The 13,128-nt window shown below is 40.0% G+C and overlaps 1 protein-coding gene and 1 long non-coding RNA gene across 2 annotated transcripts; one reads left to right on the top strand and one right to left on the bottom strand.

Moving 5' to 3' along the window:
• Nucleotides 1–1,558: 1,558 nt before the first annotated feature.
• LOC116611961 lies at nt 1,559–3,920 on the bottom strand. The gene is made up of 2 exons (XM_032372563.2): nt 2,414–3,920; nt 1,559–2,143 (listed from the first exon to the last, which is right to left on the bottom strand). Exons 1-2 carry the CDS (start codon nt 2,876–2,878, stop codon nt 2,072–2,074), a joined length of 537 nt encoding a protein of 178 aa, XP_032228454.1. The 5' UTR covers nt 2,879–3,920; the 3' UTR covers nt 1,559–2,071.
• A 222-nt stretch (nt 3,921–4,142) lies between these two features.
• Nucleotides 4,143–6,139, top strand: LOC116611962. Its single transcript, XR_004293717.2, has 2 exons — nt 4,143–4,458; nt 4,774–6,139. It is a non-coding gene; the product is annotated as an uncharacterized LOC116611962 (long non-coding RNA).
• The last annotated feature ends 6,989 nt before the right edge of the window (nt 6,140–13,128 follow it).

The following is a 13,128-nucleotide window of genomic DNA, read 5'->3' as shown; positions in this document are numbered from 1 at the left end:
ATTTTTACTCCCGATGTTATAGACTTTTACACTAAAACGGCATTTTATTTGTCATTTTATCTAGAATCATTGACTTTACGGAAAATCAGCTTCAAACTCCCTGTGTTTTGACAATTTCCCGCCATAATGTTTTTGCAACGCGCGACAATTTCAAGTTTGCTGAAAGTTTATTTGGAAAAAAAAGGCAGCAAATCGTCTCTTCATACGAAGAAAAACGACTTAACGAGCTTAATGTATCCAAATTCAAGAGAAATCCTTTAGTGAATATATCTTATCGTCTGTGGAGGATTTGAAGCGAAAGTAGACATTTCTACGATCAATCCGAGTTGAGAACGACATCAATTTGGAAAAAAATTATTTAAGAATATTGTTGTTTAAAACTAAGAGAATGTCTAATTTGGAGACTGTATTCCTGGAGGATTAAAATCGTTGTGTGTTTAGAAAAACTATATTCCAATTTCTTGATTGACAGCAAAGCTTGATCATTATTATTAGTAGAAATTTCTAGAATTCAGAAACTACAGGAAGTCAGTCGGTAAAACGCCTACATGACCGTAAATATTCCTGCTAGGAAATACGCAATACGCCCTATATTTCCGCGACGCTATATACGCTATATAGCGTCCATAGAAGCCAACCATAGAAGAAGCCAACAAGCGCCATAGAAGCCAACAAGCGAGTAGTCAACTTCTTAGACGTCACATTCGACCTTAACCGCAACACCTACCAACCTTTCACCAAACCGAACGCCCCACTACAGTACGTCCACCGCGAGAGCAACCACCCACCTACCATCACAAAGAATATCTCTGCCAGTATCAACAAACGCTTATCTACACTATAATCAAACAAAGAAACCTTCGACCAAGCCGCCCCGCCATACCAGAAAGCACTCGACGAAAGTGGATATAACTACACGCTGCACTACGAAACAAACACCACAAACAAGCGCAAGAACCGCCAGCGCAACAACATTTTCTGGTACAACCCCCCTTTTAGCAAGAACACAAGCATCAACATCGGCCACAGACTCCTCTCACTCATAGACAAGCACTTCCCTAAAGACCACAAACTCAGAAAAATCTTCAACCGGAACACAATCAAAATCAGTTATAGCTGCATGAGCAACACCAAGCAGATAATTGACAGCCACAACAAACGCATAATCGCCTCATCAATAACAACCGAAGACGCCCCCACCTCCCTCGCCACCGCCAATAACAAAACATGCAACTGCAGACAAAAGAACGCGTGCCCCCTTGACGGAAACTGCCTCCAATCATCTGTTATCTACCAAGCTACTGTAACAAGAAAGGACAACAACACCTCCGAATCCTACGTAGGACTAACCGAGAACGAATTCAAGACAAGATATAGAAACCACACCGCCTCATTCCGACACGCTAAACACAGAAACTCGACCGAACTAAGCAAGTACATATGGAGCCCTAAAGACAACAACATAGAACACTTTATTTCATGGAAAATCCTGTCATCTCACTCCACCTACAACAGCTCTAGCAAAAGATGTAATCTCTGCCTCAAAGAAAAACTTATCATTATCCGCCAACCCAAGCTATCAACTTTAAACAAGCGTAACGAGCTAGTGTCTTCGTGCCGCCACAAGAACAAAGCCTTGTTATGCAACAGCTGAACTATTCAATTTCATCATAACAGCCATTGAAATTTCACGCCCTATTTTCATGTTAATTTTATACATAGATAGTATATAAGTGATGGTAGTAATATATTCTTAATAAATCTCCTGATGAGTGGGCAACCACGAAACAGGCTTGTAGAGCTGAAACGGTAGTTCGCGTGTTTTTTTTGCTACAAACCAAGATATATCCCGCTCTACACCTATGTATTGAGCACTGTTATATGAACGCCTGCACCATCCCTGGCGTATCGCATGTCCCTTGCGACAGTTTCCGGGTCAAGCTTGTGCCCCTGCTGACCGATTTCAAATTTCTCTCCCAAGTAGCGCTTTTGGTCTTCTGAGTAGCGAGAACTTTTTCCCCCGATTTAAGCGCCCATCCCTGTCCCAGCATGTTAGTTTGACTGCCCCTCTCTAGGGTGGCAGGTAGTTGGGGCTGTGCCTGGCTTTCATGAAGAATCTCGCCGTACCTCCTCTTTGCCCTGTCTAGAAATGTACAGTTGGGTGGCTTAAGGCGTATGAAAAGCAATGGTCTGCAACAAATGACTCATTGATGTGCGTCTTAAAAGAAAACGTTTCCTGTCAGAACCCTTGTATTCATATTTAAGAGTACAGTCGAACAAAAAACGAATAAAAAATCTAGACGCGATAGTCCTATGGCGAGACAATTTGGGAAACGAGCGGGGGCCGCCATACCTTCTTTCTCCTGAATGAAATAGAAAGAGAGTGTTGGGAAGGGGATAACAAGGGCTGTACCTTATAATCAGACTTGATGTATTGCTTGCCTGTCTTCAGGGCAGCACGACATGTGTGGCTCCATTCGCGTGACTTCTCTCGACCGTCAAGCCTATCCACGATGGAGGCGAGGATATCGAACGCTTTTGCACCATCCGCAGACGTGTAGTCAAGACCATGCAGGGAAGTCCGGACAGTAGCATGACACGCTGTCAAGATTCGTGCCATGGTTGACTGGCTTAGAGGTGTTATTTCTTCTTCCTTACAGTACTCCGTGTACTGATCCATGATTCGTTGGGGAATCATCCCTCGGATAACGTTTGGCACATCCAAGATCTCTCCATTTGACAAACACAGATGACGCTGTCCAAACGGCAGATCTTGTAGAATATGAGAGCTTGTGATAAAGCGCAGAAATCTGTCTAGTTGTGACTCGTCAACTTTCATTTTCGGACTTTTCGTCTGAGGGACAGGTACCGCGACCATGTTGAAGAATGTGTTTCCTTGATGCCTTGAGCTTTACTCGGTGAGGTCTGGCATGAAGCTCTGCATTTCTTGGAGTGACACGAGATCAGTCATAATAGCTAACACTTGTCTTCTGGTGTCCCAACTTGATGCATGTTGGGAAGTCTCGGCTAGCGCCTCGAGGTATTTTCGGTCAACGGAACGATGCCCAGTTGGTATTCAAAGCCTCTTTTCGACATTTTTGGATTTTACAACGGCATTCCACAAGCTTCCTGCATCGTTAGGAGTTATCACTTCTAGGAAGGAGACAATAGCAGCTGTAGCTCTGTCTACGTACACATTTTGTCGACGTTTTGTGAGATGGCCAAATGGCTGTTGTGGTTTTCCGGAAACTGTCACGTTCTCCCCAAAACAGTCTAACAGCTCGCTCAGTTTTCTACGCCGGCCGGCTAGTGTATCTGTACGGCCGGTTCCACTGCTACTGCTACTACTGTCCTCACAACCAAAAAACCCTGGGCTTCATTTCTCATCTTCTATTTCCAGCTTACTGAATGCGTTCGTCAAATCATTTATGTCCTATTCAAGAAAAAAGAGCAAATTATAGCACTTGAGTCAAATAAGCGTTTTATCATTTGATGACAGTGTCGATTACCTCTTGTTCTTCTGATGATATAGAGGGCAACCCCTTTTCCTTTGTCTGCCAGAATGCGGTCTTTTTATTAAGAAATCTTTTAAAATATTTTTGCATATGTCTATCGCCAGCGAAACAACCCCCCTTGCTCTCTCTATCTTCAAAACATAGCTTCACGCCCATATGGTGCCGGCCGATGGCTTTCGGATGAAAGGAGAAGTTCTTGCTCGGTCCGGAGTCGCGCAAAATCAAAGACGCACAAAAAGTGCAAATGCCCTCTAACATCTTTATCGCAAGCATCAAGTGTAATGCACTTCTGGTATTTAGGATTTGCAGCACTTGGGCCGCACTCGCCTCCGACCAACGCCGAGAAGGCACATGTGCAGCCGGCTCGAAAGTCCATTCTTGAAAGCTCTCTCTCACACTATCCGCATCTCCGTCAAGATTGGAACAGAGGCAAATAGGGGGGTGTATGCATTCATTCATATTACAAATACTATAAGAATCATAGTTATATCACAGGACCTTTATATAAGTTTCAATCGAACATATCGCAAAAAGCAACCAAAAGACAAAAAAATATTTTTTTTATTGATTTGTACAATGGACGCCGTGGTCCGGGCTTCCTGTGGTTCTGTAACGCAATCTCTGTCGCCGATATCTTCAGTGTGTTTTGGTTTCATTTCCCCGCTGTGAGGGCGGTCAAATACTTATCAGAGGTCATCTTCAAGCTCAAATACGGAGTCTGGACCGGTTGCTGGTTACTTCAGACTCGTAAAGTATTCTGAATACTCTTGCTTGCGCTTTTAGTTCAATTCGAAGTGATTGTACTCAACGATCCTCACCGATGTCTACGAAACAGGACTGGAATTTCTTTCAAGAACAACTCGTTAAACAGCTAAAGCTGGTTCAAGATGCTGGATTTCTACTTTTATGTACTTCATGTGACTCTCTGTTGGATATATCTGAGGTTAACTATTTTTTTAGTTTTCCGTTTTAAAAGCCCTCTCCTTGAACTACCGTGTAAATTCAAAATGGCAGAAAATTGGTGAGAGTACTGTGTGTTTCAAGGCCTCCCAAAATTCGAAGTTTTAAGTGCCCAGTAAAATAAATACATATTTGCAAAGGGGAAACAGTCCTTTATAGGAGTTTTGTGTAGAAATTGGCCGAAAGCATGTAACAGATTGCGAAATTCGATGTCAAATTTGGCATAATTTTTGTTACTTTATTTTTATGGTAATGATAAATACATAAAAATTTCTAAAATATTGAATATACTTTGTAGAATCCACTGCTTACGGTAACTTAATGATTGAACAAGTACTGATGCGCAGCGTCAAAACGACAGGAGGACTAACAAGAGAGCGCGGTATGTCGGAGTTACAGCATCTTACATGGATTATGTCTATGCCTGCTTGCACTGAAGTGAACCATAGTTAATTTTCTCACAAGCGAGCAGCATAAAGATACATCTTAAGCAAGAAAAGAGAGGGATTTCAAAGACACAAATACGCCCATTGACTATTTGTCTCAAAAGGATCCTTTTGCTTCTGATTCGTCATCTCACTGCGCTAATATCGCAACGGGCGTCGTCGCAGAGGCGCTTGTTAACTGTGACAAGTCTAGAGAGGAAGGCGAGAAGATACTCAAGTCGTTGAACGGGAAAGATGCTTGTTAGTATTTGTTTCGTAAGAAGGATCAAATTGTAACTCTTGCATCTAGGACGGCTCTACAGATTAAGGACGGCGAGGTTCAAGTGGACCCCCAGCTTCTCTTCCAGAGGCTGGCCATTCTTGCTACCACGATATGCGATACGAGAACCCCTGAGTTTTTCGAAATGTGCAGTCTCCCCCGGCCTTGTTTGATTCGTCACTTCTCCCGCGGAAGGCTAACAAACCCGTACTAGCAGATGCAATCTGGTCTCGAAAGAATTTCAACCTTCTTCAATACAAGGTGGCGTATGATCAGTATAAAATACCCTTCCCTTAGTTTCACGATTTTATATTTATACATCTTTAATTTCCGGAACGTCTGCGCAATATGTCATCGATGGGGGAGCTTTGCTGCACCGTGTAGTCTGGCCACGAGGAGAAACGTATGACGCCATCTGTCTGCTTTACATCAAGTACCTTCAGCGGAGGTACCGTGAAGCTACAGTTGTCTTGATGGTTACAGCGATATACCATCCACTAAAGATAGTAATCACCAACGAAGAAACGAAGGCGGCCCTGCTGTTATGTTTGAAGGTGACATGGTAGCGACTTTGAAAAAGGATATCTTCCTGTCAAACAATGCCAACATGTTGTCAAGCAAGCTACAGCAAGCCGGATATGCGGTTCGTCAGGCTTTGGGAGATGCCGACGTCTTAATCGTGAGTACCGCTATCGAAAAGGCGAAGACCGAGACGACCGTCCTTATTGGAGATGACACGGATCTGTTGATACTCCTGATAGAACATACCGAGATGGATGCGAAGGACCTCTATTTCCGTCCAGAACCACGACCAAGTGAGAAAGCTCCTAGAATATAGGATATCAAGAAGACAAAGGCAGCCCTAGGCCGTGAGACGTGCGTACATATCTTGTTTGCGCATGCGTTTCTCGACTGCGACACGACCTCTAGAGTCCATGGAAATTGAAAAGGAGCGACTATAAAAAATTTGAGAGCCGGAGAGAAGTTTTGCGAACTTGCGAGCGTCTTCAATCGAAGCCAAGCAGAGAAGAAGGACGTCATGGAGGCTGGAGAACGCGCGCTTTTGCAATTGTACAACGCCGAGAAAGCAAAGAGGCTGAATGCCTTACGCTACACTCGATTCTGTCAGAAGGTAGCTACAGACAATGCCAGCTTGCAACCAGAGAATCTGCCACCAACTTCGTCAGCAGCAGGATGACGAAAGTTCCCTCCCTCCCTCCCTCCCTCCCCCCCCTCCCTCTCCCCACCCTCATCCTCTCTCTCTCTCTCTCTCTCTCCTCTCTCTCTCTCTCTCCTCTTCTCTCTCTCTCTCTCTCTCTCTCTCTCTCTCTCTCTCTTCTCTCTTCTCTAGTCTCTGAGTCTTGCATTGGCCTTGACAGGTGAATTGCTGCCAGAAGACTGGGGATAGAAAGTTACGCAAGGGAAACTCACTGCTATCCGCACAGACCTCCCCCCAGCACACCAGTCATTGTTAGAGGTCATTCGTTGCAACTGTGCAACGGACTGCAGCTCTCAAAGATGCTCCTGCAAGAAAAAATGGGCTCGAGTGCGGCCTGTGGATAGGGGAAAGTTGTCTAAATGTTAGCCCTCCGGACTTCAATGAAGAGGAAGATGAAGGGCAATCTAATAACAGCGAGTAGAAGCATATACATCTCAAAGAAACATTCTATTATAGTTGTGTACTTTTGTAAACTCGGGTTTACATATAGCAAACAGGACAGGCGTAAGAATGAAATTTGTGCATTATGCTTTTGGGTATATTTGGGGTACCCTGTGGTAGCCCCTGTAGTAGCTTTGCCACCTCGGAAGTTGGTTTCTAGCGAAATAAAAGCTCAATCGTGGCCTTTACATCTCTTTTAGAGTGATCAGTAGGCATTTCAACTTGAAATATTCATATTTGCATTGACATGTAGAAAATCTGGGTCGGGTACCCTGTGGTGAAACCGAGGAATTTTCACTTCTTAATTTCGGCATGTTTTCACTAATGCGATTCTTTGGTACCTTTAGCATGTTGTTTAGGACATTGAACTCTGCCATTCTGCGGTGAGAGAAATTCTGTTGCAATTTGTTTGATCTTTAACCGTAGATTCCCTGGACTAGTATAGTGATTTTATGATATAAAATACAAAGCTAGGCTCGCTACATTTATACGCTAGGACCAGACAGCAATCTATGTGGCGCTCCCACATGAGAGGAAATAAATGTAAAACAACTCAATTGGGAACGGGGAGAATTGGATACATTCTGCAAAACGAACCAATCAGCCAAAAGCGCGAGGGTGTGGGAAATCACAGAGTTGGTCTCTCGTCCTGCGTATTTACAAAATAATAAATGAAGTCAAGGTAACTCTAGGGTAACAATAATTAGTCGTTAATTATTAACCACATTTTAAAACTTAACTGCGCATACTCAAAGAGCGCGTGACTACAACATTTCCCTCTAAACGAAATAACGAATAAAAATAAATGATGACTAAACCAAGGGGTGAAGATGGCATGTGGCTTCGAAGAGCATTCGAAGCCACATTCATTGCCAAATAAAATGTTCAAAAAGAAGAAACCACGATTCTGCCACGTATAAGAAACTGAACACTCCTTAGATTTAGACGCACCACAAGGTCATCTACGGGCCAGCTAAAATAGATATATAGATAGTTTATTAAAACCTTTACATTGCAGCCTACTAAGGCTGAATTGCGTAAATATACAATTGTAAAATAATAATAATATAGTAAAAAATATGTATATGATCGAAATTGATAAAAACTTATTTACAATATAGAAAATAGATAAAAGGTTTAAAAGCTACTTATTTATTTGATATTGAAGGTATAAAAGTGCTGCTGAAACGCTTGGTTTTAATGGCTGGACGATTAAAAAGTCGTTTGTTTCTAATGTTGTAACGATGAACTTGTCTAGGTATCAATAGATGGTGTAGTTTGTGGTCTACATCAGAGAGCACAGAATTAAAGAGCTTGTCACACAAAGCCTTGCGCCTACCATATAGCGAGCATTTACCATAATTAACACATGTCGCGGTAGGGCATCGCTGGCGATGCAATGGAGAGCGCACGTTTCTGAATGTGTTCTAGGTCTTCTTTAAGATATGCCGGGATTGCGTGATTGAATAAAGGCGCGCAATACTCTAAATTAGGTCCCACACAGGTATTATAAAATCCAATGATATCGGATACGGGAACTCTAGCGCGCTTAAGAAAAACAAGTAAGTACATTGTCCTTCTTCATAGTGTCATTAATGTGGGAGTTCCATTGTAAGTTGTTTGAGATTGTTAGATTTGACCTAAAATCTAGACTAAGGAAACCACCAGAGTGAAGTTAGTTCCTTATTCGCAGTTCCTTTTTCGTCTGTTTCCTTATTCGCTCAGTTCCTTATTAAAATCCGGGGGGTACTTACATGATACCTTTTAATTCGAGTTGAAACAGTATTTAGGCATAACAGTTTATTCAGAACAAGTCCAACAGTATTTTCGTCGGGTAATTATGGTTGCTTTAACGTGCTCGCTGCTAAGCGGAGCTGTGAACATGAGACTCTATCTGCTACAAAAGGTCAAATTACGAAATGCGTGCAATCGCTTTCACAAATGAATCTAGCAAAAGAGAGGAAATCTACCTCTCATCTAATAAATGTATTTGTATCTTGGGCTTTATTTCCAAACGCATTAATATATTTAGAGGAGAAATATTCACGATTTACTTGACTACGTACGCGTGTAGAAGGAATTTGACCTTGCTAACAAAACCACAATTTGACAGATAGTGCTCGTTGTCAATTAACACCTTGGCTACTAGATATGGCTCTGACAAAACAAATAGATTAGTTCAGTGACACGAATAGGGAACTGTTTCTTATTCAAGTTAGTTTTCGCGAATAAGGAAATGGAATCTCCAAACGTCCCATTTCGTTTTACGACTTATCCGAATAAGGAATAGACTATGAAGAGGATTGTCAGTGTTTGCTTATCATTTCTCAATAAAGGAAAGGAAATTTCATAACTCCCGATTTCTCTTTAACTACTCCTTTCTAAAGAGTTCTCGGAAAAGGAAATGGTATTTCATAACTCCCGATCTCGTTTTAACTACTTATCCGAATAAGGAATAGACTAAAAAAAGGTTTTTTTTATGTTTTCTAAACATTTCTCAAATAATTAAATGGAATCTCCCAACTTCCGATTTCGTTTTACGACTTAAAATCCGAATAAGGAATAGACTAAAGAGAGGGTTCTTTAGTACTTTCTAAACATTTCTCGAATAAGGAAATGGTATTTCATAACGCCTGATTTCGTTTTAACTACTTATCCGAATAAGGAATAAACAATGAAGAGGATTGTCAGTGTTTGCTCATCATTTCTCAATAAAGGAAATGAAATTCGAAAAAGGAAATGGTATTTCATAACTCCCGATCTCGTTTTAACTACTTATCCGAATAAAGAATAGACTAAAAAGAGGGTTTTTTATGTTTTCTAAACATTTCTCGAATAAGTAAATGGGATCTCCCAACTTCCGATTTCGTTTTACGACTTATCCGAATAAGGAATAGACTAAAGAGAGGGTTCTTTATTACTTTCTAAACATTTCTCGAATAAGGAAATGGTATTTCATAACGCCTGATTTCGTTTTAACTACTTATCCGAATAAGGAATAGACTAAAAAGAGGGTCGTTTGTTTTTTCTAAACATTTCTCGAATAAGGAAATGGTATTTCATAACGCCTGATTTCGTTTTAACTACTTATCCGAATAAGGAATAAACTATGAAGAGGATTGTCAGTGTTTGCTCATCATTTTTCAATAAAGGAAATGAAATTTCATAACTTTCATAGGAAACCCAAACAAGCCGTAACATGAGTAGAAAATTTTGAAGGGGACACGGTTAAAGGGACATTATTTGGGGGACAACCATGCCCTGTATGCTAGTGTGCTTTTAAAAGTTCACATTTATGCCCTTCTAGTCATTCGGCTAATTCTAATTCCATTTCCTTATTCGAGAAATTCGTTCGATTCCTATAATTCGTAGACAAACAAACACAAACCGTATAACAATCCAACGATGTGTAAAGATATATTTATTCGATCTAGAATCAATGAAAGTTATTTGATTTACATTGATTGCATGGAATCAAAGCTTATTTACAGTTATTCAAACTCACAAATTAACTTACTTCTGTGGCGTATCCGATCGTGTTTTCTGATTCTCAAAGTCCTGGTTAGCTGTAGGTTTTGTAATCGTACTGGTTAGCTGTATTTCAGAGTTCCGATCTCGGTTACTGTTGATCTAACTGATTTACAATGGATTATAATCACGTGGTTGAAATCGATCTTAACGAAACTGTCACTTGTCACTTATGTAATAGATTTATGCCGAAACAGTAGTTAAAACGAAATCAGGCGTTATGAAATACCATTTCCTTATTCGAGAAATGTTTAGAAAGTACTAAAGAACCCTCTCTTTAGTCTATTCCTTATTCGGATAAGTAGTTAAAACGAGATCGGGAGTTATGAAATACCATTTCCTTTTTCGAGAACTCTTTAGAAAGGAGTAGTTAAAGAGAAATCGGGAGTTATGAAATTTCCTTTCCTTTATTGAGAAATGATAAGCAAACACTGACAATCCTCTTCATAGTCTATTCCTTATTCGGATAAGTTGTAAAACGAAATGGGACGTTTGGATATTCCATTTCCTTATTCGCGAAAACTAACTTGAATAAGGAACAGTTCCCTATTCGTGTCACTGCACTAATCTATTTGTTTTGTCAGAGCCATATCTAGTAGCCAAGGTGTTAATTGACAACAAGCACTATCTGTCAAATTGTGGTTTTGTTAGCAATGTCAAATTCCTTCTACACGCGTACGTAGTCAAGTAAAGCGTGAATATTTCTCCTCTAAATATATTAATGCGTTTGGAAATAAAGCCCAAGATACAAATACATTTATTAGATGAGAGGTAGATTTCCTCTCTTTTGCTAGATTCATTTGTGAAAGCGATTGCACGCATTTCGTAATTTGACCTTTTGTAGCAGATAGAGTCTCATGTTCACAGCTCCGCTTAGCAGCGAGCACGTTAAAGCAACCAAAATTACCCGACGAAAATGCTGTTGGACTTATTCTGAATAAACTGTTATGCCTAAATACTGTTTCAACTCGAATTAAAAGGTATTATGTAAGTACCCCCCTGGATTTGAATAAGGAACTGAGCGAATAAGGAAACAGACGAAAAAGGAACTGCGAATAAGAAACTAACTTCACTCTGGTAAGGAAACCATCAATTGTAAACAAAATCTAAATTATCCTCAAAAGATAAACAAAACTAAAGAACTTCCGTTTTTTTTAATAGGAACATGAAATACTAGACGACCGTAACTATAACCTTAACAATACGACAACCCGTCCTGTAATAAAATTAAACATTTTATGTTAGAATATGACTTGGTAGATATTTGGCGAATTCAACATCCGGAAGATAAGGCAGACTGGATAGTGTTACTAGATTTCTTTCTATCTCCTGTTGGAGGTGAATACATTTTAGGATGTCAGTTTAATGTAGCCAAATTATCTTTAAAATTTCGACCAAAGTTTTATATGCAGTGCTGTAAGAATGATCAAAGTGTAATAAAGTAAACGTTGATACAAGAGAGGATGTTCTACAACAAATATAATGGAACAATGAAAATATCTGCATCAATAAGAAATCGTGCTTCTATGATGAATATGTGATGCTGGGAATCCATAGAGTTTTAGATGAAATGCTACTTGTTGTCTTGGAATGAGCTAAAGACTAGCTTTGGGTCGAAACATTTTCTTGCTTGGATTGGGATCTTAGATGCGTTACCAAAGCCTTGGATACGATTAATTAAGAGTGACTTTACGATTGTATAATCCAAAACTACGCTTGAAAGGTAAAATAGTAAGCGTGCTTAAAGTCACATCAAAACTTGTCTATCAAGATATTGTTTCGGAGAATGTTATCATACCTACGGCACAAGTAAAGTGACAGAAGTATAATCTAGAGTTCCCAGGTTATGATTTTGATTGGGAAGAGATTTACATGCTGCCCTTCAGAATTGCAATTGATACATACTCTCGTGCATTCCAATTTTGCATCATATTATCTTTACTAATAAAAAATATTTTGCCAGCGTATGGATTTTTTTCAACGTAGGTAAATAACAGTGTCTGAATATAAGAATACGCCATTATCTCAGAATTCCAAGGTCTGATGTACAATATCCTATAGCTTATTTGTTAAAAATTTCCCTGTAGCGAACAGCACTTCGCGAATAGTGAATTTACCAGGTTCACCGTTCCGTTGCCATAGAAACAGCAATGTAAACACATGTTACATTTTTCAAAAGTTCATCCTTAACTGCAGTTTGATGATCTGATCCCTGTAGCAGAAGGTACGAGTTGTGTTTGAAAGGATGGTTTGGAATTCGGGAAACTGTATCGAATCTCCTTAAATTAAAAAAATAGACATACATTCAGTATGTGAACATATGTCATGTACAGTGTGTAAACATTTGTCATACACAGTTTGTGAACATGTGTCATATACAATATGTGAACATGAGTCATATACAGTGTGTGAACACGTGTCATATCCAGTGTGTGAACATGTGTCATATACAGTGTGTGAACACGTGTCATATACAGTGTGTGCACTGCAAAAACTAGTTTTCTCCACTTGGGTAAGGGTTACTCGTATTTTGGGTAAGAGGTTGTTTTACCCAAAATAGCGAGTAAGGATAACCCAAGTTTTTGAGTTGGATAGAGATAACTCAATAACGAGTAAGGTTTACCCAAAATAGCGAGTAAGGGTAACTCAAGGTTGAGATTACTCATTTTTGGGGTAAAAGTGAGTTTTACCCAAAAGAACGATTAAGAAGAATAAATTGGTTAGAGGACCATTGTTTTGGAAAGTGTAGATTGGTAAAAA

The sequence above is a fragment of the Nematostella vectensis genome, chromosome 4 (assembly GCF_932526225.1).
Source record: "Nematostella vectensis chromosome 4, jaNemVect1.1, whole genome shotgun sequence".
NCBI lineage: Eukaryota > Metazoa > Cnidaria > Anthozoa > Actiniaria > Edwardsiidae > Nematostella > Nematostella vectensis.
The sequence above is the reverse complement of the archived record's forward strand: the minus strand, read 5'-3'. Positions and strand labels throughout refer to the sequence as shown.

Excerpts from the sequence above, each read along its gene's own strand:
- LOC116611961 (XM_032372563.2), bottom strand. The coding sequence starts at position 2,878 with ATGGTCGCGGTACCTGTCCCTCAGACGAAAAGTCCGAAAATGAAAGTT. Across the intron at positions 2,144-2,413 it reads ACATCAAGTCTGATTATAAG|ACAGGGCAAAGAGGAGGTAC; the intron begins GTACAGCCCTTG and ends GTACATTTCTAG.